At 36.9% G+C, this 27,295-nt stretch overlaps 1 protein-coding gene across 1 annotated transcript; it reads right to left on the bottom strand.

Moving 5' to 3' along the window:
• Positions 1 to 5,948: 5,948 nt before the first annotated feature.
• Positions 5,949 to 25,561, bottom strand: UBLCP1 (ubiquitin like domain containing CTD phosphatase 1). The gene is made up of 11 exons (XM_004737710.3): positions 25,424 to 25,561; positions 21,991 to 22,188; positions 21,104 to 21,195; positions 20,621 to 20,706; positions 20,422 to 20,537; positions 19,329 to 19,427; positions 16,734 to 16,771; positions 16,127 to 16,225; positions 12,877 to 12,993; positions 8,626 to 8,753; positions 5,949 to 7,055 (listed from the first exon to the last, which is right to left on the bottom strand). Exons 2-11 carry the CDS (start codon positions 22,142 to 22,144, stop codon positions 7,028 to 7,030), a joined length of 957 nt encoding a protein of 318 aa, XP_004737767.1. The 5' UTR covers positions 22,145 to 22,188; positions 25,424 to 25,561; the 3' UTR covers positions 5,949 to 7,027.
• Positions 25,562 to 27,295: the final 1,734 nt, after the last annotated feature.

The following is a 27,295-nucleotide window of genomic DNA, read 5'->3' on the forward strand; positions in this document are numbered from 1 at the left end:
GTCTGAGTTCTTAAAAGGGCCATGATTTAGAAAGATTGAAAGTAATTATAAGGCTATTCATTGATTATCACCAATGACTTTGACCAGGATCATCACTGACATTCACTGCATGCTCACGATGTCCCAGGCACCATGCCAACATTCCGTAAGTGTTATTCATTTTGAATCTAATCACCTTGGGAAGAATTTTGATACCAACCTTACAGATTAGCATCAGGGATTGTGGCAGAGAAACCATAAAATAAACCTCAATGATTCTATCATTCTATCTCCTGGTGTTCACACCTTTGTGTAATTCCCTCCCCGAAGGGTGGGAGGGATTTGTCACTGGATTCTAACAGAATATGGCAAATGTGATAAGATGTTGCTCCCAAGATTACTTCATATTATGTAAGACGACTCTGTTCTGGCAGACTGGAGTCAGAGACTCTCCTTGAAGGCTGGATGAGGTATGTAGCCATATTGGAGAAGCTCGTGTGGGAAGGAATTATGGGAAGCCTCTAGAACCTGAGAGCTCACAGCCACTGAAAAGTAGGGGGGCCATCAGTCATACATCCAGCCATATAGCCTCAAGGAAATGAATTCTGCCAACAACCCGAATGAGCAGATTCTTGGGAAGCAGATTCTCCCCCAGACAAGCGTTCACATGAAATCCAGCCTGGCCAGCACCTGATGATGCAGCTTTGTGAGACCCTGAACAGAGGATCCAGCTAAACCATGCTAATCATGGAAATCGATGAGATAATCAGTGCATGCTGTTTTAAGTGCACTGATTATCAGTGCAAGCTTGTGGTAATTTGTTATGCAGCAATAGAAAACAAACACGGGGAGGTTAAGCTTTTAATCCTAGATTCCCCCAGAAGTTATGGGACTGGCTGTCTAACCCAGACCTATTGACTCCCAAGTCCATGCTTATGGGCGCCATACCCCCACCTACTGCCCCCAAGTGCTGCCTTCAAGACTGCGTGAGATCCCAATCTGCACTCCAAAACGTGACTTCGCTGAGTTCCTCCGGTCACTCAAACCACAAGATCATCCGGGGCCCAGATCCCCCAGGATATCCATTTTTTCTCATATGCCAAAGCTGCCTGATGCAGCAGAAATCATATGGGGCCATTTCGGGCCCTATTTGAGAAGTGTCAGAGCTCAGTGGCCCTGGAAGGACTTCCTCAACACGTGGGCTCCCATGCACATTCACTGCCCTCACAGTGCGGCTGGCTGTGTGAACGCTTAGTTAGTTACTCAGTGAACTGGACGGTGGCAGGCAAATTGCAGCACTTTGCTTTCAATGATTTGCTGTTCAGTGGCATCAGTATAATACCTACCCGTGTCCTATTAATCAGAACAGACAATCATCTAGTCTTGAGCTCCCAGAATTCCCTGAGAATATCAGTGTATGAGAAATAATTATGACATTAGATATGGTGCTCTGCACTTCTATTACTGTCTGGTGAAGGTATCTGTAAACCACATGAATCAATTTACTACTACACTAAAGGCAAAATGTTATCTAAGAGACGGATGAAAATATCTCTCGTATATCACAGAGACCTAAGACTATAGTAGTTCACCCACCTAACATCAATGTATCAGTAACCAGAACTTACAAATTTCTTCTTTACAGTAAGCTTTCATGAAAATATTTTCCTTATATCCTCCTATATCCTCCTATTAAGGTAGATGGAAAAAATCAATACAGGGATTGATTCTTTTGCAGGGATACAAAACAAAAGGGAAATAAATACATGTATTCTATTCCATCATGAGTCGTGTTATAGTTGGAAGCATTTAAAGAAGCAAATGTTAAAAATAATGACAATAAGTGCATATTTTATGGTTTATTTACACATCTGTTAACTTCTTATTTGTCACAGGTCTGCCAAGTTCAGAAATTTACTATGTACCTGGAAGGAATACAAAAGCAATAGAAATGTGATCTCTGTTTCCAGAGCCTTTTGATTATATGTACCTAAAAATAACCACACAGGCTAATTCAAGCACGAAGAGCCACTGAAACATGTCTAGCCATTCCTATACAAATATTTCATCAGTACACATGGACACAGAGAAAAGCCTGGAAGGAAGTGCATCACAATGTTAATTGGGTCACCCCAAGATGGTGAGATTATATATAATTTTAAAAATTTATTTGTATTTCTCAAATAAATAGTCCTTAAAAACAAAAAGTCTTTTAATTAGGTCTAACATTGACTAAACAGATTCACCAAATCCACCAAAACAATGATGCACACTCATCCTTCTTTGAGCAAAGAACCAATTAGGGGGAAATAAAGAATATTCACAGTCCCATATTCTTTCTCTTTAATTGTCTTCTTAAAACAGTAAAATCAGCAATGGCGCTTAAGTGTTCATTATCGCCCCCTCCGCAGAAGCTCCGGCTTAGTTTTTTATTTTGTTTATGCTTTGACTAAAATTTCAAAGATTTTACAGCAGTGATGCTCTGAAAGACTGGATTGTAACGCAGCACCTTTGAACCTGAGTGTTGGAGGAAGGGTGTCTGGGACTGAGAGTTGAGGAAACGTCTGGCAGCAGAATTCAGCCACCGACTGAGGGCACCCATTGAAGCCCCATTAAATGCTGGGGAGGAAGCGGTTATGTTGAGCATAAATACAAAGTCCTCCGTAAATGACTTTCTCTGCTGCCCATGTACCAAACAGCAAGAAGGATGTTCTGTACTCCCTGCAACACTCCCTAGAGAAATGGGAAGGGGTCTTTGACCTTTCCGCCTGCCTGCTCCCCTCCACACCGTCCCAGGCCATGCATGCTCACGCTGTCCGTGTCACCACAGGGCCAGCCTCTGGGCAGCAGGGTTGGCTGACGCCCCAGAGGGCTTTTTCACTGTGGGTGTAGATGGAGTAAGGAAGGTTCTTTATGTTGACTTTCGGTAGGCTCGATCTCCTCATCTCCATTCTTCAGATGACATACCATAGCAGGTGGTGAAGCCCCCAGAGGGATGAATTTACCATGCACGGTCCCACAGCTACACGCTCCATAGGGCAGGGATCATGTCTGCCTCATTCACCACTGGAGACCTGGCAGCTCAAACAGGACCTCGCACACCACGGGGCCTCCACAGGTAGTGAGGACGTGATGCACGGAAGAGGTGAAGGAAGGCAAACTTTCCTTTGACACTTTGGAAACCTCTCACCTGGATAAGAGTCACCTCCTAACTGATCTTGTCCTTTCTACTTTTGCCCCTCTACAGTCCATTCTCCACACAAGAGCCAGAATGATCTTTTTAAAAACAAATAAGGTTCTAAAATTAGATCATGGTGATGGCTGCCAACTCTGTAAATATACTAAAAATCACTGAATCGCATACTTTAGATGCATGAATTTTAGGTTGTGTACATTTGATCTCAATAAGGTGATTAAAAAATTATCATTCCCCTACTTAAAACCCTCCACTGGTTCCCCCTGTTTCACTTAGAATTCACCAGGTTACTTATGGTGACCTGCAGAATCCTATCCCATGGGCTCTGGCTACCTCTCCCACTACCTCTCCTACCCTCTTCTCCCACCAGCCATCACTTACCTCTCACTAGTCTCTGAACCTGCCTACCTTGCTCCTGCCTTAAGGCCTTGCCCATGCTCCTGGCTCTACCCGCACTACTCTTCTCCATAATATTATGAGTGATGCCTCTTTGCATTCTGGTCTTCCCACTCTGGCCCATGCTATTGCCAATCACCAACCTCCAACTCTACTTTCTATCATATTGTTTTTATAGCACTTCTCACTCTCTGAAAATTACCATATCATATTGTTCCCTTTACTCAAAGACAAATTCTGTGAGGGAAGAGAATCTTTTTGTGATTACCTCTGAAGAACGGCACCGACACGCAGTAGGTATTGCCTGCCTCTCTGCCTACTTGTGATCTTTGTCTGTCAAATAAATAAATAAAGTTTAAAAAAAAAAAAGAGGGATTTATATTCAATTAAAATGGTTTACTTCATTTTAATAATCTGTATTTTCCTAAAAAGTCCTCAGCTTGGCCTTTACTCTCACAAATTACACACATACAATGTAACTCTTTGTTGTAGCCATACTGACTTATACTGACTTATGGAAATAGCACTATGTTTAAGCAATCTGTTTTTGTTATTTTTAATGACTGTGTTCCCATTGTTTACAAATGGTTTTATAAACAACAGGTTGAACTTTTAAAGGAAATAAGGTTTTAATAAGTAACACTTTATATCAGAAAGTTATCTTTATATCAGCACTTGAGAAGTACTTGCTTACTTCCAAAGAGTTTTAAAAAATCATTAGTGTCAGAGATTTTGTACGTTTTACATTCTACATGGAAACTCATGGATATTAAGTAATTGACAGTCTTTTTTTAAAACCCACAGGATGTTTGACATTTCTTTTCTAGTTCTTATAATGCATTAATTTCTCATAAGTCTTTGATAAATCTGTCAACCTAATCTTCAAGGATTTCTCCTTAAGCTCTAAACACTTAGCATTCCCATCAAGACCGACACAGCTTCTCCAAAGCAATTCCAAAAACTAGTATATCCTTACATAAATTTCTAAGTGTTTATCCTCTAGAGATAACTCTTGGGCTGTTATTCCAGTTAATAAGAGTAAATTCTGATGTAAAAAATACTTCGGGGGAAACTGCAACAATTTCCACCTTGAGAGTTCTGTTGATTACCTGGGATGAGAAAATCCCTCAACCAATTTAGTCCCTATTTGCGTGTTTTATTACTATTCTTGGCAACCAACTGTCATTTTAAAACCAAGCAATAACCTAAGTAATTTCCGTTTTCCTTTTTTCCTTTTTGCGTATCCTTCCTTCCCAGCCCCCCTCTCTCTACACAGCTCCACCTCCTCCACAAACTGTGAGTCATTTCACTTTTTGTGAATTAAGAACATTTCAGTTGCTCACTGTAATGATCCGTGTATCTATTCTTTGCCTTTAAAACGGAGTAACCCCTATGGGTATCATTAGTCCAAATAACTGATTTTCATAAAGGACTTGAGGAGCTACTAGATCTCAAAGTGCCCTCTGAATCAAAGTTTTAATGGTGTTCTGCAATTTTTAGATTAAATATACTTTACTAAGAGCCAACTGCTTAAAAGTTTGGAACGTAATATATCATAGAACTAACTTGCTGTTTCATCAGCCTATGAATCTGAATTAAGTCATCTCCTGGTTCTGTGGTATGAACCACATACACAGAGATAGACTGATTGATCTGCTCAGTAAATCATGAGATGCAGAAAACAAAGTAAAACTCCAGTACTCTATTAGAAAACACATGATCTCAGTAAGTGACAACATTCCCCCAGAACTGTTAAATTGTGCTTATCAGCTAATAAACTTTGGTTTGAGCACCACCTAATGGCAGAGGATGTTTTTTTAAAAAATCCTACTTTGCTTTCTGAGGCTTGCTCACCTTTGTATTTTATATTCATTTAGAAAACGTTCTGTTCTTTATTGAACTAAAGAGTTCTAAGTGTTCAGTTTTCTCAACAAGATTAAAGCCCTTTCCATGCCTACCTTGGAATGATAAACTGCCTTTTATAATGGGAAAATGCCCCAGTGAAAGGAATATTCCAAAAAATTCTACTCCATCTTTAAATATTTAAATTTAGCCTCATAATTTACTAATATGTTTTTAATTGAATCATTTTAATTATTTAAGTGTTCTCAAACTCTTCTGCACCGTATATCTTTATAATAACTTGTCACAAAGAAAACAGCTTATCTTCTGGAAAACATGGTACTTACTAGAACTAAGTAATTTAACATATCTAAGTAGCTGCTAAAACCAATTCTGAATGAATAATGATAGGCACACTTTTAAACCATACACGTTCAGTTTTTTTTAAGAGGTCCTGCTTCAGCCTAAAGTTTGTTTCACTTTGTGATTCAACAAAGAGGCAAAATATTTGGGACAGTAGAGAGCAAAACCAACGTTTTAAAAAAAAAGTATTTATTATTTACACCACTGAAATAGTCCCGTAAGAACAATATACACCAAGTTTATTTGAAAGGGTCAGATTCCTTTCAAATACAAGAACTGTATAAAGCAATACTGTCAAGACAAAACAGTGGTCACATTACATATCTGCAGGCGTAAGCATTGCAAATAATTTTTTTTTAATCTTATGGCTAAATATTTTCACTGAGACGCCGTGTTTGCACTTAGACAAGATATAGGTGGAACAGAACAAAAACTTTTTGTTCATGCTTTCTAGGGCTGAACCAGTGAGATGTCCCCTTAAAAATGTATTGCCTTTAATTGATCTTATGACAATGGTTTTAGGCAGAAGTGCTTCTACTTAGCCACCAAAAAAATAACTTTTTTTCCTTAGTTTTTATTCTTCAGTCTTATGTTTTCTATTTCTCATACTATGAGACACACTTGTATCACAGCTGACGTTTTCCAGTTTTACTCAAAGAACACAGACACACATATAGACCAAGCTGGGACAGCTCAAAATTTAGATATGTAAATAGTGCACAGTAAGAAGAGAAACTGTGTCTATGACAAAAGAATAAAAAATTCTTGGTGATTTTAAGCATACCAAACTAGATTCCTTACACACAAAAAAATTTTTTTGGTTTTAAAGGGAAAAGCAGTAGTTTCAAGATGGATTTGGTCTTAGATTTAGTCAGACAATAACACAAGGAGACAAAAAAACAAGACATAACTTGTTTCCAAAGCACAAAATGACATTGTTGAGTATACATTTTTGTCGACTTGTGTGTGTGTGTGTGGAGGGTGAGGGGGGGGGGACTCAGTACTCAATGCTGGAGAAAATATTTTTTAAGAGTAACAGTATATTCATATAGGGGAAAAAAAGGATTTTTTTTTTAGCATATTGCTATGATCTTCAAAAAATATAAAATTAAATTTACAAAAAACTGGAAGACCAAGTATAAGCAGTCTGATATTCACTGCAGTGTCCAGCACTATCATAATGATTTCTAGCATAAAAGCAGGAAGTTCGTGATCTCAAGTATCCTCAATAACTGCCAGTACAACTTGTAACTACTGTCCTTGCTTCTTTGACAGATACCTGCAAGAAACAAAGATGTCTTAGCTGTATCATGATATATTCACAATAACAATCTAACTCTCCTCCCAAAAGCAGAGGTTCATTTTAATAATAAAACTTCTCCAGATGAGTAATAATGGTTAGTAATCGCTCATATGCTGACTGTTTTTATGTGCCTATCACTATTTTAAGTACAGGTATTAATTCATTCATCCTCACAATAGCTCTATGAAGAGTTTTCTTTTAGAACTTATTCCTATTTTACAAGCACAAAGAGGCTAAGCAATTTGCCCAAGTTCAACCAACTAGAAAGTGGCAGAGCTGAGATTCAAAACAAGGCTCTGAAAATTGTGCTCCCCTCCCTTTGTACTGTCCGACTTCCTAAAGTGAAAGTGATCTATTAACAGTGTAATATCTGAAAAGAACCTCAAACTCATTTAAAGATCTTATTTTTCTTGAGTAAAGATTGTGGGAAACAGACACTGAAGGACTCTGATCAAGAGTGTAAAAATAAAAAGATGTTTATTTACTAAGTAAACAATTTTTCCCTCATATTATTTTACAGGAATCTACCATTAAATTCAAATTTTTACATTTCTATTTCTCACATTTACAAATTACTATACTCAGTAGTATGGGAGGTGGGGAATGAGGTCTTAAAATCAGAAGACTTGGACATGTTTTAATGGAGCAAAACTTGCTTACTTTCTGGCATTTATTAACTTCATGCCTTTGTTACATCATCAATAATAAGATAAGATAATAATAATAAGAGAAGATAAATAATAAGATAAAATAAGGATTAAAAATGCCTGCCTTACCTTCCTAATAGGATTATGAGAATCATCTAATAAGAAGCTATCAGTGATCTGAAAAGCTAAACTGTTGTTATTACATGAATAATTTCTTTTGTTGCTGTATTAATGCAAGCAGATCTTTAAAAATCAAATTCCAAAAACTGACTTGCAGTATACTATGACCCTGTCCACTTCCCCAGAGATATTCCCTGCCTCAGAATCTTGATGTTCATATGCATGCTATATGTAAATGTGTGCATATGTTTGTGCTTAGAAAAAAGACTAGAAGACCACACATCAAGATAATGATAGTGGTTCTCTTCAGAAAGGAAAATCATTAAGTAACTGTTTCAATACTGAATTACAGTTTTGTAATTTTTCTGCTATACAGAAAGGTTACCTGTAGAGTTATTTTAACAGGAAACTTTTTAGTCTGTTTTATCGTGACTTTATTTTATAGTATGAGAACAGGGACTACCTTCCCATATGATTCATAAAACAGTGACCTATCCAGTGTCACAAAATAATTTGTAAGTAGCAACACAAATGTATACCAGTCTCAAATCCTCTCTCCTTGAAGTATTAAAGATCTTAAGAGATGCAGGTTTATGAACAAGGTAGAGAATAAGATGAAAGGGAAACAAACTTTTAGGAGAACGGTTATTGCATTAGAAAATAGTTTTAGAATTCACCTATTTTAAATAAAAGTTCAGAATTATGTGTATACCAGGGTCACCAGACAATGTTTTCATTCACTACCATGAAAGGGAAATGAATAAGCATTTAGCACTTACCTTTCCCAGTATTTGTGATTAAGGTCCAAAAAGTCATCTAATTTTGCTATCTCCTTGAGGTACTGAGTTAACTTTAAAAGTTCTTTGTCTTTATCTCGATTTAGGTGCGCTTTCATAAAAGGCCTTATCTGTTAGAAAACAAATATTCAACACTTCACATTGCAATAAGGAAACTAGCACAAATCTACACTATCCTCTCATTCAAATTCAGTTAACAAGATGAAAATATTACTAAGGATGTCAGTACTAAAAATGACTTCTGCACTATCTCAGTGTAATAAACTGATAGTCCATGTACAACATTTACAGTGCTCACTTAAGAACCCATCTACCTCATGTACCTTACTGTTATCTTTGCAGTTTGAACCTGACAACACCAACTTTCTTCTAGCATTTGAGCCCTATGTGGCTTCTTAGTTTACAAAACTGCTAGATTTTTTTCTCTTCTATCAACTCAGCTGCTTCTTACTAAATAAATACCTTAAATTATGTCACCCAGTTTATAAAAAGTTAACCCAAATAGAAGCATGATCCAACAGGGGAGTGAGATAAATTTTAAGAATAATGATATTCATTTCAGTATTTTTCTATAAAATTTTATACAGTTAATATATCATACATTTATATAATGTGTCCTCTCACATTTTATCACATTATCATTAAAGTCTCCATAAAAATATTTTTTAATTATACAAGAATTTTCCCATAAAAAGAAGTCTATTTTCCAAATTTTAAAGGCTGATATATTTTATGATTAAAAGTATTCATTTCAAAAGCATGAAAGTCAGGATGGTAGAGCAGAATTGTAATTAGTAAGGGATATTAATACCTTGACTTGGGTAGTAATTATAGATAGATAATAATCATTATCTTCTTAATGATTTATTAAATTACAGATTTTTTAAAAAAAGATTTTATTTATTTATTTGACAGAGAGAGAGAGCACAAGTAGGCAGGAGAGGCAGACAGAGAGAGAGATGGGGAAGAAGTCTCCCTGCTAGGCAGAAAGCCCAATGCAGGGCTCAATCCCAGGACCCTGGGACTACGACCAGAGCCAAAGGCAGAGGTTTTAACCCACTGAGCCACCCAGGTGCCCCTTAAATTATAAATTTATATATATATATAATTTTAAGCACTTTTCTTTATGTCACAGTTCAAACAGTTTTGCTTTTTCAGATATCAGCTCAAATATCTTTATAAAACTCAAGACAGCCTTCCAAAATTTTTTAATTAATTTCAGATAAAACGATATTCTGGGATTTGCTTCAAAATATTAGAGAGGGAAGTAGGTAGCATACTGAGCAAACATAATCATCTGTGAATTTATAAGTCGTTTAAGCTGAATGATGCATAGGTAGGAGCTCCTTGCATAATTCCTATACAGTTCTATTTATATTTGGATTTTTTCATTTTATAAAAATTATTTTTTTATAATCATGCTCCTAAAACACATATATAAGGACTGAATAAATCATACTTAGTAAGGCATTAATATATCCTTATTGTAATTTAGAGAAAATATAAACTGCCTATTAGTTATTAATTTTACACAGTAACACTGAAAAACAGATGACATTTAATTCTGTCTCTGGTTGAGAACAATGAACCTAAAGAAGTCCATACCCTATCAAGAACAGGAAAGGTTTTAAGTATTTCTTATATACTTTTCTATTATTGGAAAAACACACCACTATTCTTCCACATGTTCTACTCCCATCAGAACAGCTTGGTGCCAGGGATCTCCACAGCTATCAGTCAGCCAGGCTCCCATAACTTTAAGGGCACCAGAGTGAGTCTGTGCAGAAGCAAGCATCTGTAGGAGATCCTGCTTCCAAATAGGGAGAGTGGGCAGTGCTGCTTCACAGCAGCAGCAATGAATGTGGGAGATCAAGACAAGGTTCTCTTGAAGAATCAGACCCTGCTTAAGTCCTGCGGCTGGAAGTAAAGAGTAAAGAGGCATGATATCATGATTTGTGAAATGAGCTTCTACATAATCCTGAGTAATATTATAATATTTCAAAGTATTCCTTCATTCAAATAAAAACTGTAACAACAACATGGTAACTTTCAAACTATTAAGATACAATGTACAATGTGATCCCTAGTTTACCAAGGCCCTGCTAAGTTACTTTTACTTTCTATACATTTGATTGTAAGCACTATTAAATTGCAAAACTAAAATATTCCTATGACTCTGGATTCAAAAGTTAAACTAGTTAAGTGGAAAAAAGTCTACTATTCACTTAACTCCACTTGTTCTAGCATAATCACTTATTACTCTATCATTCTTTAAAAATGATCTCACTAGGGGCGCCTGGGTGGCTCAGAGGGTTGGGCCTCTGCCTTCAGCTCAGGTCCTGGTCTCGGGTTCCTGGGATCAAGCCCCACATGGGGCTCTCTGCTCAGTGGGGAGTCTACTTCCCTCTCTGCCTGCCTCTCTGCCTACTTGTGATCTCTCTCTCTGTGTCAAATAAATAAATAAAATCTTTAACAACAACAACAAAAAAGATCTCACTAGTAGGGCAGAATATATATGACCACTGTAGTCTCATATCAAAGAAATTTTTTTTTATCTCATATCAATTTTTAGGAACTTAAGATAGTCTAGATTATCTGCATTCTCTTATATCATCATTTCCGTATATAAATAAAAATGAAATTTTCAGGGTGCTGATTAATCCACGACCAAAACTTAAGTTTTTTTTTTAGTTCAGTACTGTACTCATAATTCACAATGCCTTCTATATTCTGTGTCAAACTTTAAGATTAGCAAGTTTATATTATTAGAAGTTTACTGTTCTAAAAATAAGCAGTCATCTTTAAGATCTCTGTGAAATCTCTTCTATCAACATTATGAAACCATGACAATAAAACACAGAATAGTTCTCAATTTCAAAACTGCTTCTATGTCAATGTGGGCAAATCATTAATAACTACCTTATTAAAAGAGGTCTTCAAAAAGAGACATGTGAGAGATTATCAGTGGAATGTTTAAAAATACCTCCCCTGAATTAAAATTTGGGGGGATTGTAGACATGTATTTTTAGAAATTCCTTCAATGATTCTATGGAATACCTAGTTAAAAAAAAAAATCCTGCTCTAAAGCAATATGAAAAACTAGACATTTATATCACCTCTACCTCCAGAGATAAGTAGGGCCTAAATATGGGCTGGGAAAATAAAGTTTGTTCTAAACACATATGAAACTAATGACTTTTTTTTTTTAAGATAAAGCTTTCCTCAAAAAATCATCCTTGAAGATCATTACTTCATCTCTTTTCCTGAACAGGTATTAAACATTAGTTTCATAGAGAATTTGGTTTCGAGCAATTGAAACTTTTCTCAAGAATTTATTCCTATACCTCACACCTGGTAAACTACACACAAGACAAACACTTCACCCAAAGCCTCAAACAGGAACTATTTTTAGAGAGCAACATAATCACCAATCCACCTCAAGTTCTCTTCTTCCAAGTCAGCAGCTTTTATAATGGGGGCAATTCACAACCAAGATCAGCATTGTCTCTAATCTTTCCTCACACACTAAAGACCACATCCAGAAATGTCAAGTTTCAAAAGTTTATCTTACCAATTTTATGTGCTACCAGTATTAAATATTACTATCATGCCTACACAAGATTGCATATGACTTCTTGCTAAGATCATCATTGGCCTTAGGAATCAAGTCACTTAAGATTCTAACTCAGATTCTGTCACCAACCAGTTACATACATGATTTTGGGCAAATTACAAATTTTCTGATCCTCAGATTGTTTATATAAAGTTAAGAAGGGAGACAAGGTGTCTGAAATTCCTAGCTCTGGCATTTTATAACTCTAAGATATCTAACTTACCTGTATGAATTTTCAAAAACCTTAGTTTCAGTTTAAAAAAGAAATAATAAACCCTTACTGCCAGCTTTCCAGCTAACCAGAACATCAGAAATCCTAAGATTTGTATCCCTAATAAACTGTCCGCTGCTTTCACTTGAGATGCTGAAAGTCAATGTGAGTAAGCCTATGTTGTTCCACAGACGTAACTAAACAGAAATCACCTGGGTGAGTTGGCAAACCAAGAAGATATCAATGTGGGAGAGAGAATATTCAACTGTACATGAATTTTCTAAAGATGTAAGCTTTCTTGCCTGTGACCATAATATAATACTTCTGAAAACGTATGAAATTCAACAGCGCTCAAGTTCTAGTATAAACCCCAGATTACACAGGCATAGCAAGCAAAATTATGTCTTACCTTTAGTCCATTCTGTGGGTTCATTAGAAAATTTCTTCCTATGTCATCAAACATTATGGTGTTTTTTTTGCTGTAAAACTCTGAAAACTTCCCCCATATAACACCAAGAGGCTTTACCTTAGAACAAAAGTTTAGATTTAACTCAAATTTTATCAATAGTTCATCCTTTCTTAAAAGCAGATATACTTCAAAATGCCCAAACTATATCAGAGGACTCCGTTCCTCCTGCAGGACACTGACCACTCGCTGTGTGAACAGACCACAGCTGAGACGCAACACACCAGAAAGCACAATGCATCTCACAATGTTAACTTCTGAAAGGTCTGCTCACGTCTACCTAACTAAACCCACTACAAGACTTCCCATAATTTTAACATGAAGATTTGGGGTCAAAGGAGGAGTAATTATTTAAAATATAAGAATTTAAAGTAATTGTCTAATTGTCTGCTGAGCAGTCACATGACTTCCTAGGCTAATACATGGCCCTCAGAGCTTGAGTGTCACATGCGGGTGTGTTTTCAAAACTAGCAAACCGTTAATAACAAACAATGTGCCCGGTTCTATTAATACAGAACTTAATTATTTTGTAGAGGAAAACCGATTGTCTTAAATTCAGTGGCACAGGTGCACAATTTCCACAGGGCAACTGGTTAACTTCAAAAGCACTATAATTTGCAAATTACTACTTCTATTTCTGAGTTGTTAAAATGAGCCTTCAAAAAGATAACTCCTTACATATTCTTACCTGTTGGTACTTGCATAAAGTCTCTGTAAGACCACACAAGAACAGTAGGAAGAGAAGACTAAGTGGCTAGGACCAGGGGGAGGAAGACTTTTCATTACATACTTTATTTTTATTTTTGAATCATATGAGTTTATTTCACACAATCAGACAATTTTTTTTAATAAAGTAATTTTTAGAAAGTACTTTTTGCTGAAGACAAGAGTCTATTTTATGGTAATATGAAGTTATATGAGAATAATAATTATAGGAGATTAAATGGTAGTAAATAAAGGGTTAAAAGGTTGTCATTTAAAAATGTTTCTTTTTCTTTCTAGAACTTATTTTAATATAGAGAGACACTTTATTCTTAGTGTCCTAGCTACCTTAAAAAATGTTTTTTAAAATTATTTTATTATTCTAAAATATTTTCATTTGCCTTAGTTTTTACTGTTTACTACTGAAACAAACCCCCCAAATACTTCAAGATAAATATGGAACTGACACAGTAAACCAGAGTCTTCATTTTCTTGGCTAACAAAAGCTTCAAGAAATAGGACAAGAACTTTAGTTTATGACACCCAGGGTTAAACTCCTACATCCTCTTAAATAGTGCTGTCATTTTCTAATTATGCCAAGTGCCATTTGTTCCCTAAAATGTGGACTACTTAGTTCTCAGTTAAAGAAATAATACTGCTGACTGTTAAAAAAAAAACAAAACAAAACAAAACAAAAAAACTGAAAACACAGAAAAGCACACAGGAAAATTTTTAATTACCTATAATCCAGTCATTACCAAGGATATATTTACCTCTGGTCTTTTTTTTCTTTTAAAGATTTTATTTATTTTAGAGAGAGATATGGAGAGTGCAGGAGCAGGGAAACGGGTAGAGGGAGAGGAAGAGAGAGAATCTCAAGCAAACTCCATGCCTACCACACCCCTTGTGGGGCTGGAGCCCAGAACCCTGAGATCATGACCTGAGCCAAAACCAAGAGTCCAAGTTTAACTGACTGAGCCATCCAGGTGCCCCTCCTCCACTCTTTTTTATAAACATCAATAGCTTAGAATTCATAGATCTTTTGTTAAGGGGAAACCAGAATGGAATAAAGGTTAAAAACTACTTCTAGGGGCACCTGGGTGTCAGTAAGAGTGTGCCTTCGGCTCAGGTCATGATCCCAGGATCCTGCAACAGAGCCCCGCATTGGATTACCTGCTCAGCGGGAAGCCTGCTTCTCCCTCTCCCACTATCCCTGATTGTGTGCCCTCTCTCACTGTCTCTCTCTCTGTCAAATAAATAAAATCTTTACAAAACAAAACAATTTCTAACAGTCTGCAAATATTGCTAAGTACTTCTTTATGAAGAATCATGAAAAAATTTTAATCACTAAATATTCTGTTATATCAAATGGCTTCATTCCATTTTATGGATGAACAAAAATTTTTATATCCAACTCCCTACTACTAGATATTGAGGATTTATTCATTTTTTTCTTTAAGTATAACAATCATACAGTGTTATATCAGTTTGAAGTGTACAACATAGTGACTGGACAATTCTATACCTTACCCCATGCTGACCATGATAAGTATAGTCACCCTCTGTCATCATACAACGTTATCACATTACTGACTACATACATTATTCTGTACTTTTATCTCCATTATTTATTTCATAACTGGAAATTTGTCTTTCTTTATACCCTTCATCTTTTTCATCCATCCCCTCACCTATCTGCTCTTCAGCAACCACCAGATTTATTTTTATTTTTCTAATTTTTCACTATTATAAACACAACTACATTTAACATTCCCCTAAAAAACAGTGACTATCACAACACCTTCGAGTAAGAACTCAATAATAGGACTGGTTACTTGATGAGGAGTAAGAACTCAATAACAGGACTGGTTACTTGATGAGGAGTAAGAACTCAATAACAGGACTGGTTACTTGATGAGGAGTAAGAACTCAATAACAGGACTGGTTACTTGATGAGGAGTAAGAACTCAATAACAGGACTGGTTACTTGATGAGTAAACAAAGTAAAGAACCCTCATCTTTTTAGCTCAACCCTTTTCTCTGATGGTTATTGTTGCTCTTCTCCAGGGTTACACATATATCACACCAAATTACATGATTTCTGCTTTTATTTATCAGTTTTATATAGGGCAGGGTGAGTATGTTTTGGTTTGCTTCTAGTATCTTCCTTGATGGTATTTCAGTATTTTTTCTCACCTACTCTGTTTTGAGCAACACTGTGCTACCATCATCAAGGGACAATTATCCATGATCATTCTTGACAGTCTTGCTCAAGATCCTTAATTCTATCATTAATATTCCAATCTATTAACCTTACATACATCTTTCCATGTCCAACTCAACTGATACTTTACTATCCACTGATAGTTAACTGATACTTTACTAGTATCCAGATGTACTTCTCAACTTTTTCTGTACTTAACTGCATCAACATAAATACAAAAAGTATACTAGAAAAAAGTCTTTAAACAGAAGTAAAATGATTTCTTACATCTATTAATCCTCTCCTTGGAGTATGCACGGTTATCATAGCAGCACTGTCCAACATGAAGGTAATCTTATAATTTGCATTTGTGCTCACTCCCAGCTCCTATAAATCCAAATATCCATGTGGTTAAAATATAGTATGAAAAATTCCAGGTTTTCTGAATATTCCAGCTATAATTTCCCACAATGCCAACTTCTTACCCAACTGGCCACCACACCTTGCTCAACAACTACCAAGGTTGTTAGTTTTGTTTAAGCCAACAAATCATAGTCCAAAGAATATAAACTAGAAATAGATTACATCCCATTATATATTTCAGAAGAACATCATTTCTTCATTACACACCAAAGCAAAAGTAGGCGGAAAAAAGGCATTGTTGTAAAATGGGGGTAAAAAGGAGTGGAGCTCTGCTGTACTTTTTGTTGAAAAACACTTAATTACACAATACATTCCACGATTAATCAGACTTTAAACACACCTCTACTCCTGATAATGGCAATTGTTTATCTATTAAATGCCCTCCAATGAGAATGAGATTAATTCAACTTGGAACTTCTAAAAAGACATATGCAATTCCAAAACATTCTTAAATGGATTGTCTAACACTTACTTTCATTTTAGCTTCAATCCACTTCATATTTGTTGCGGCTAAAATATGAAGAATGATAATACGATACAAATGAAAAGCTTGAATTTCGTTTAAAAACTTGTTCTTCTGTATAAATAAGTTTTCTAAGCAAGATTAAAAGTTCAAATGCATCACAAATAATAATTTCTAATATATTTAGGATATAATTAAATTTTATTTAGGATAAAATATATTTATATATAATTCCTAATATATTTATGGTAATTTTAAGTTTTTATAAACTTACTTTTAGTGCATCAATGCAGAATAGAATGTTAACAACTTTCAACTAAAAGATACAGGTAACCAACGTTCAAATGAATTTTGAATCTAGGAAATTTATAAATCAAGACCGAAATTCCTGTTTAAAAACAGCCCTGACACAATTCTCTACCAATCCACATATATATAGGGTGCCTGGATCTTCAATTTACTTCCATGTCGCCACGGCCACACAAGGCACTGGCATATATGTCAATATAAGCAGATTAATGTTATGTGCCAAAAGTTGATGTTAAATATCACTAGGTCCAGGGGCACCTGGGTGGCTTAGTGGGTTAAAGCCTCTGCCTTCGGCTCAGGTCATGATCCCAGGGTCCTGGGATTGAGCCCCGCATCAGGCTCTCTGCCGAGCAGAGAGCCTGCTTCCCCCTCTCTCTCTGCCTGCCTCTCTGCCTACTTGTGATCTCTCTCTCTCTCTCTCTCTCTGTGTCAAATAAATAGATAAAATCTTAAAAAAAAAAAAAAATCACTAGGTCCAGTAAAAATCAACATTTTGCCAGGCTCAGGAAACTTACTCAGTCTAAGAGCTTTAAATAATGAGACTGAGACAACTAAATTCATAAATTCTGTTACATACATATCTGCTCACTGTCAGACACCACGGAGTTTTGAGATCACTGATATTAAAATTCAACCCTCAGTTTTACATACCCTTCTGGTCCCAAGTTACTGGATTAAACTACATAGCTATTACCAAGTAAAATGTTTAAAAAGGGAAAAGGAGTTAAAATGTTTACAGCATGTTTATGTGTGCATCTATTTTTTTAAGGATGAGAGAGGTACATGAGTTCTCAAAATAAAAATCTTTAGTACACAAACACAAACTGAAAGAATCACATTACACATGAAACTGGTCAGTTGAACTAAAATTTTAGAGACTAATATATCTATGATGACAAGTCATGAGATAGCAAAAAACAATTTTTTAAATTCACTACCTATTTTAGGTCTACAATTTCCAGATGAAAAGCAAAAATATTCATAGCTAATAAAAAGGGTTTCCAATTAAGTAATTATTATATGTCAGACATAGTACTAGTTGTTATACTGACACTTATTTTTAAAATTACCCTATAATACAGTTTACTTATCTTCATTTCTAATGAGGAACTTATGGCTCAGAGATAACAACTGACCTGTCGAGTATCGCAAAGTAAGGACAAAGTCAGAATTAAAACTTTAATTTATTTAGCTCCAAAGTGAAGTGCCCTTTTCAACATACTACCATAAGATATCATAATTTACACAAATAACTTATTTTAAATATAAGATTGTAAAAAGTTTTCTAAATTTCTAAGTCTACTTTAATAATATTTAGAAGAAAACTTTTTTCTCAAATGTTATCTCAGGTGTCAGCTGAAGAAAAATTTGTTCCCAAGAAGCTTTCCTCCCTTAAATTAAAAACCAGAAAACCGGTATTTATTCTAAATGGTTGTGAACTCATATTCATACTGAACAATGGAGATACTCTGATTAAAAAGAAAAGTACAAAGAAAATTTAAAGACTGAAGTATTATCTTTGTGGTCACTCATCTAAAACCTAGTACAATTAAATGTAGCATTTTTCATGAGATTTTATTTAATTCACAATCAGGATAGCTCTTTTCTGCCTACGGCTTGCCAAGAAGCAACTTTAAATGTCTGTGGGTAGGTAAGATATAAATTAATGCACTGTTTTCCTTCTCAATAAACTCTTGCCACAACAAAATGTCCATTGAACTAAACAGTGTGCTCAGCAATGTAGTAAATTTAGTTTTTGGAGCAAACTCATGATCTTATCACAGACCTGTTAAGTTCCTGGAATGGTCCACAGACCACAATTTGAGTAATACTGCTTTAGTCCGTTTAATTTTCCTTAAGTTAATTCATATTCCTTTAATTCTGAAGAACATCATTGTGATTTTTTTTTATACGTCTTTCTCCAAGTGTTTTGAAACTAGAGTAATAAAGAAAGGATAAAGCAACAAAATCCTGAAGCATCAAAGATTCTACAGTAAAGATAAGAAATAAAAGGTCCTAATCAAGGAGGGGTTTATGAAAACAAGATCATTTTTATTCTGACACCACAATCTACTCTTTTCCCATATTTATCTACTTCAGTGGTACTGGCAAATACACGTATAAGTTTATATTGTGATGCAAGAAAGTCAAATACGTTTCATCAGCAATTTGCTGAGACAAACGAAAAATTTATCATATTTAACCACAAGTCATTTTAAGTCATATTTTACAAAGCAGAATAATTTATAGAACAAGTTTATTTGCATGGAAATCTAAACAAAAACTATAGCTTACACCAAATAACAATGTCATAATCCTCATATGCAGATGTTAGGAACTCGTGAAGATATGGCCGCATTAATTCTACTCCAGTCTCTGCACAAGACCTATGGTCTAAAAGAAAACCAGTCATAGATGATTACTAGTTTGTTATCCTGGACAAGTACCTGATATATGAAAATTATGAAATGTAATATAAACATTCAAATGCAAACTACTTGAGACTGAATTATATTGGTTGACAAACAGAAGTCTTCGAAAACATACAATTTAGTATCACTGTGATTCCATTTTAATTAATCAATTTTATTTATTTTGGAAAGAGCAATACCCAGAATTCAGGCTTATATAGTAAATTGCAACAGTAATAGTAAATTGCAATAGTAATAGTAAATAGTCTATAAAATATAGATGTTATTTTGTGATATGAAAAACAAACTGCTTGTGTTCTGTCAAATAAATAAAATATTTAAAAAAAAAGGATCTGAACATAATTAAATGAAAAATCAGTGGAAAAATATAAAAAATGATTTTTAAATAATCCTCAAAAAATTTAAATGTTAATCAACCGAGAATGATGTGGCTAAATTAAGATACATCCATAAACTAGAGTAGTGGTGACCAAAAAATATGTAACTTTAATTCATAATGAATAATATTAAATGACTGAGATACTCAAAATATCATTAAGCAAAAGTAAAAAGGATATAAATACAAACACACCCTAGAAGACACACTTCAGAATATAAGAATAGTTATTTCGGGGGTTTGAGATTACAGATGACTTCAGTATCTTCTACTTCTCCTTCTATATTTTTGTAATAATGTATTAATTTAAAATATAAGATATTTTATATTGGAAGGAAAAAGATGAGCAAAATGTACTTCAAAATATAATATACATATACACTTCAAAATATAAGAATAGTTATTTTGGGGGTTTGGGATTACAGATGACTTCAGTATCTTCTACTTCTACTTCTGTATTTTAATAATAATGTATTAATATAAAATATGAGATATTTTATATTGGAAGGAAAAAAACGAACAAAAGGAAAAAAGAGAATTGTTATGGGTAACAGAAGATGCACAATTTTAGCTGACTTACCAAATAATGTATAATCAACATCTAGTACCAAAAGCTTTTTTCCTTCCCTGGGAGGATTCAAAATTTCCACTTTATACTCTTTTACTCTGCGAGAAATTTTCAATAGGTTTTCTTCCCTAATGGAAAAATAAAATCAGGTGAAACATTCACTTTTTTATCACATTACAACCCATTTCCTTTTATAGTATCAAGCACTTACCTATTTTCTACTTCAACTACTTCATCTTCAATATCAAAGTCGTTAACAACATCATCATTGTCAGGAGGTGGACCTAAGACATCTTCCTATTAAGATGAAAAAAAAAGTTTTGTTTTACTAGATTGTCTTCAACATAACAAATACATGCACAACATAAAAAGCAAATAAAAGAAACAGTCTGAGTTCAAGAATCTTTCAAACACACACTGAGAAAATTTCCATATTTTGTAATTCACCGTACATATTTACTGGGCAGATTAACCATGTTAAATTTTACCATTTGTACTACTACTATGCTTATGGCTAACTATATAGTAACAAGTTCCCTAGTATTTGTTTTCTGCTGAATTAATACCACCTACACTGAAGTTTTTTTCACTGACTGCCAAACTGACAATTTTACCACAATTAAAACCATGATACAACAATGTAATATAAATCATATCTTCAAAGGGACAAATGGTAACAAAAGTAAACATTTACCAAGCTCTCCTCACGAGTTCCCATCATCATGATTTTAGTATTTGGTTTCAGTTTGAGAGCTCCAAGCTTAACATCATTTTCTGCAGGTTTGCCTACAATACAAGCAAATGACTGTTTTCTCACTAAAGTTCAGGTGCTAGTTTCACTATCCCATTATACAAAACCCTAACATTAAAAGTTTTCGTACAGATTTCACAGCAGTTTTTTTTTCCTTAAATTAACAAACGGTCACTGCTGAATTAGCAATGCCTAACACACTAAGAAGTAGCAACTAATACAAGATTTGTTTTTTCCCCAACTCCATCTCAGAGGAACACCTTTATTCAACCAGCTAAACAAATAAATCCATGTTTTATTTTGTTATTCAAGATAAAGATGTTCTCCAGAAAGTCCTGAACATTGAGCACAAGATAAAACTAGAATTTACTGCTATCCAAGATTCACCTTTCAGTGATATGACAAACACAAACACCATGTAAATCCCTTTCAGACTGGATATGAACACTACTTATAATTTTTAAATCATCATTTTAAATCATCACTACTTCTGAAGCAAAAAAGATAATTTAGGGAGAGTACAAGAACCAAGCTGTAATGAAAAATCTGTGCTAGAACACAGATGTCAGAAATTACACTGTTTTACCTGAGACTTCGTGGGCCAAAGATTTAACCAGCAAACACCAACTGTCACAGGAATCAAAAGTAATCTTAATAGTGGTGGTATTTTCAAGTAATTTTTAATATTCTGACTTTTATAATAAAACAATTTTAGGAATATCCCTAACAAAGAAATCTCCAAGGGGAAAACTTAATAAAGAGAAAATATAACTAACATAAAAATTCATAAATATATCAATGCAAAAAGTTTAAAGTGAGGAGAGAATTACCTTTAACTTTAAGTCCAAGTAACTTTTGGCGTTCTGGTAGCACTCCTGTAAGGGTCTTCAGAAACTGCTTGAGATCTAGCACGGTATCATCTTCTGAAAGTGTGGTCACTGAATATTCCTGTCCACCCCATTTTACGATGATAGGGAGGGCCATCCTTGAAACATATGATCAAGCAGCTTTCCCTCAGAAAAAGATACCTAAAAAGAAAGGGACATAGAAGTAATTAAGTTAAAATAGATATAGCAAAGGTGTAGCTAAACTTGTAATTAAGTTTTAGGAGCAATGCAGTTTGATGGTGGAATTTACAATTTGATGGTGGAAAAATAACATTTTCTCCTTACAGAAATGCTACTAGAACACCCAAAGTAGTTAGGGCTCAAAGTTAAAATAACTCTACCCTCCCAATTTTTGGCTTAAAGTTACTACTTCCTAAAGATCTGTCCAATTCTCCCTTTTCGACTGTTAAGCTGCAATGATCAGCTACTTATCCCTCCCTCTCTGACCAGGTTTATGCTATAGGTAAGTTCCTCCATGATGGAAATTTCATACCCATTTAACGCTTGAGAAGTGGCACAGTGAGTTGTTAAAACTCTAGAGCCAGAGTACCTAGGTTCAGATCCCAGCTATCCCACTTATTAGCTATTTGACTTTGGGAAGTTGTCTAGGTTTCCTTATCTGTAAACTAAAGATGAGAATACTATCTACTTTGGAGTTCTTACGAAAATTAAATTAGCTAATATCTATAAGTCACAAAGACCTGGCACATAGTAAGCACTACATAAATAAGTACTGGCTAGATAAATTTTCTTAACAACTTGAGTAGAAGTGTTCCAGGCACTGTTCTAAATGAAAAGTACAGCCATTACGTGTTTCATATTTAACAAACTGGACAGTTTTAATACAATGTCATTTAACAAGGTTGATAAGAATTGTCCCTCTTTTATAATTAAGGAAATGGGACTTCAGAGAGGTTAAGTAATCTGCTCAGGGGCACACAGCTGGTAACAGGTCTTCTGACTAAATCTCATGTTTCTTCCCCTACATCACAACTGCTTTTAAATTGGGACCTACAGGAGGCAAGGTGTCAAAGATCAGTAAATACAAAACCCATAGGCACAGATACAAGCACAGATAAGTCAAGTCTTGGGTGTTATACTCATCAACAATAGCATGTAGGTCTCTTCTTCCTTGAAACTTTCTATCAATTTTCCTAAATCCATTCCTCCACCTCCAGTTCAGAGAACTGAATTTCCTAATCTCCATTTCCAAATGTTATTGCTTGTTTAATGAAATATTTGATGGCACTCTCCCTGGATTATGACCAGCTGCAGGAAGGCAAATTGTGAATCATAATATGCAAAAGTAACTTAGAAACTTAAGATGTCTTCAACATGTCCATTGGAAGAGAACACCAGAAAAATCATTTATACTTATGCTCTTATGTGTTTGTTTGTTTTTAAATATTTTATTTGACAGAGAGAAACTAGGCAGAGAGGCAGGCAGAGAAAGAGGAGGAAGTAGGCTCCCTGCGGAGCAGAGAGCCCGATGTGGGGCTCCATCCCAGGACCCTGGGATCATGACCTGAGCTGAAGGCAGATGCTTTAACCCACTGAGCCACCCATGCCCGCCCCCCCAACCCGATTCTCTTATGTTTTATCTGCTCTACTGAAATTTACATAAGGGGTTAATTTAGGGCAATGTATTGTTAGAGATAACTTTCCCTAGCAAATGTTATGATTCTCAATAAAGAGCCAAAGAAGCCTTTTGAGCCAAACTAAAATATGGTTTAAATATTACTTCTCTGTGAAAGTGGAAATAAAAATGAAAATCTCTAAGAGCTGAGAGTACAAAGAGCACTTACACAGTTTATTGAGGGTGGGGGGGGGGTGTTGGAGATCACTTGAGCTCTGTCTGGGTGAGCCTGGACAAGTCATTTCACCTCTAGACCAGTATTCTCAAAGTGTGGCCTCAGATCAATCAGCAGCATAACCCTACACGGTAACTTGTTAAAATTACAGTTGGGGTTGGAGAGAAAGGACCTAGCAATTTGTGTTTTAACAATCCCTGCCCCAGCCTCCCCCTCACCCACATCTCGAGACATACTAAAAGTTTGAGAGCCAGTGCTCTAGACTTCAATTTTCTCAGCAAAAAAAAAAAAAAAAAAAAAAAAAAAAAAAAAGAAAGAAAATCTGCCAGATGGCGTGGGCTCTGCATGCTTAGTAAAGTAGTACACAAATGTTATACATTGTACACCTACACCGCTAGTGGGAATTCCAAGTTGGCAACTGCCCTACAGGACCAAGCATAAAAAAAAACAAACCCCACCCAAATTTTAAATGCACAGTCCTTAGAACTGCTTTTGAATCTCCTCTCTTCAATATTCAGATCATTCACAACAAAACACACAAAGCAAATCCCTGAGTCCTTTTATGTTTTCACATTTGACCTTCTTACTCACACAATTCGAATATTTTGTATCATTCTAGACCCTATCAGATTTATAAACGGAAAACCGATTGGGGGAGGGGATGGGAGAGGTTGGCAATTAAACCCACACAAGCAAGGATCTCATCTTTACGGTGAACCTCGAGTCAAGGGCAGCTGCTGGGATTAGTTCTTCTGCCTACCATACGGTACTGACTTGCCTCATCCATGCCAAAACTCCTGCCTCGAAATGAGGCGACTGCTAGTTACTTCACAAGAAGAGTTGCTAAGGCGCGAGGTACCACCCGTGACAGCACTTCGCAAACTCTGCAGACGAACGGTGGCGGGGACGGAGGAACGACAGCATGCTCCACAACCTATCTCCCTTGGTTTTCGCAATCCTCATCTCACGACTGCTGTCCGCATGAGACACGTTAGAAAACTGAGAAGGAACACAACTTGTCCCAGACCACACGACTAAAACCGTACAGCAAAGGCGAAAATTTGAAAGTTAACAGCAGCAAAAGTTAACAGCTGGGGGACTGAGAGGGGAAGTTCTCCACAAGCCTACAGCCCGCCGGCAGCCCGCCGCGAGGTAGCGCAGAGACGACGGCTGTGGGCAGTGAGTGGTCTCGGACAGCACACACGCAGGGTAGAGGCTCCAAACCCCCGAGGCCGGTGAGGGTGAGGACGACGGACGCACAAACCCCAGAGGGAGGGAGGAATGAAGTTAGGGGATGCAAGACCCACTGGGGATCGAGAAGCCCACGACAGAAGCGAGAAGGCCGGATGGGCGGTCGGAGGCCCCTGCGACGAGCTGGCCGGGGCCGGACGCCTGGGCCGCAGACTGGGTCGGACGCGGCCCAGGGCGCCCAGGAGCAGCCTCCAGCCCGCCGCGGCCCGCCGCAGCGGTGGCCGCGGCGCGCGAACAGCGGTACTGCGCTGCGGTCCCCCGGCCCCAACGGCCTCTCCATGGGCAGCGCCCCGGGGTGTCCTGCGTCCCCTCACCTGGAGCGCGGCGGAACCGGCAGCAGCGGACGCAGGAACCGGCCGCAGCGGAACCGAGGGCGACCGGAAGTGAAAAACGGGGCCCGGAACCGGCTCACGAACCGGAAGTTCAGGTTGGAAACGGAAACGCGCTGGAGACCGCGCGGCTCTTTCCCGCGTTGGTCTTTGGTGGGGGTAATCCTAGAGAGCCGCTGCCAGGGATCTCCTCACCGGGCGAGGGAGCCAGGCCTTTCCGAGACTTTTAACCACGGTGCAGATAGCTAGGGCCCCGGCCGGCTGCCGGACCGCCCCTGTTTGGCGCATGCGCCCGGTAAGGGGCGCCGAGCTGGGCGGGTGCTTCAGGTGTATGACGTCTCTGGTATTGTTTCGTCGAAAGTCGGAGGTGGGTCCGTGGCGGTACCCAGCCAGCGGGCTGCTGGCTTCTCAGGTGTGCGGAGACCTTCGTAGGACTCGTGTGGCTTTGTGCTGTTCCGGATGAGGGATGAAAGGTGACTTTTTAAGACTGAAGACTTCACACACACACACACACACACACACACACCACCGCCACCCTCCCTCCCGCCCCCGCGCGCCGGCACCGGAGCCTCCAACCTGAGTAATTTTAGGAGCTTCGACTTCTACCCATTTTAAACAAAGCAAGGGTAAACTGAGGACCTGCGGGGAAAGGGAAGGGGCCCACCTAAGTCACTCAGAAAACCAAAGACGCAAATCTCAATACGGCAGCTGCCTTCGAGTTCACTAAAGTATTGTATCGAATTTTATCTCCCCTTGCCCATCCCCGCCCCACCTCTGAATTTGAGGAAGCCAATTACAAACCCTGACGAAAGAATTGTAGACTTTAGTGGAAATTCAGAGCAGTCCCCGTCTGATTCGGACAGCAAGCTATCGGCAGAAGAAGAAAAAAGTCATGGCAGCTAGATTGTTCTATATGGCACCAGACAAGACTTCGATTTTGAAAAGGAAGAGGAAATGCGAACATAGTACTGGCTTCAGATATGCACCTGTCTTTGAGTTACGTATATTTTTCCTTCTCCTGACAGTGATGTAACTGATTCATGTTTCCCTTTTGGCTGTGATGGAAGGGAAGCAAAGAGCCAAGTTTTTGTGTCCTAACAGTTTTTTAGTTAAGACAAACACTATTTTATGTTCTCCGTACCTCTGTCCATTGGTAACTTTTATTGCATGAGTAGTGCATGAGAAGCTGCTCATTTTTAAAAATGAAACATTTTCAGTGAAAATAAAAAAGCACCTTCTCCTTAAAAGGGGCGGGGGGTAATGTCTGAGTGGTTTGGTTGATTAAGCATCCCAGTCTTGATTTCAGTTTAGGTCATGATCTCAGGGTGCTGAGATAGAGCCCCCCACCCCACCCAACCCTCTTGGCTTTATGCTGGTCTTGGAGCATGCTTAAGATTCTATCCTTCCTCTCCCCCTCCACCTTGGCTTCCAAGTAATCCACACAGATACAGACACACACACACACACACACACACTCACTCTCTCAAAAAAAAAAAAAAAGGAAAAATCCCAAATTAAAAGAATTTGTAGAAAAATCACACTTTAACAGTCCAGTCAAAAGATTGTCAAAAAACAAGGGACTGAACTTCAGAATTAATTGTAGTTTTCTTTCAACCCAGTCTGTTCCTTGTTCAGGTGCTAACCAGCTGCTTGGCCACATTATATTTTTTAATGTTACTAGAGAACCTTGGTTTTGTTAATCATAAATGTCAACTAAGACCATTTAAATTTTAAATTAAGCAAAAGAATACATAAAAAATTCTTTTTAATTATAAAATAGCCATTGTGCAAAGAATCTGATAAGTTTGATGTTACTCAAGTGTAGATAATTTAATGATTGCAAGTGTTGAACAATGA

Source organism: Mustela putorius, unplaced genomic scaffold, assembly GCF_011764305.1.
Source record: "Mustela putorius furo isolate JIRA1106 unplaced genomic scaffold, ASM1176430v1.1 tig00000145_pilon_pilon_pilon, whole genome shotgun sequence".
In the NCBI taxonomy this organism is placed as follows: Eukaryota; Metazoa; Chordata; class Mammalia; order Carnivora; family Mustelidae; genus Mustela; species Mustela putorius.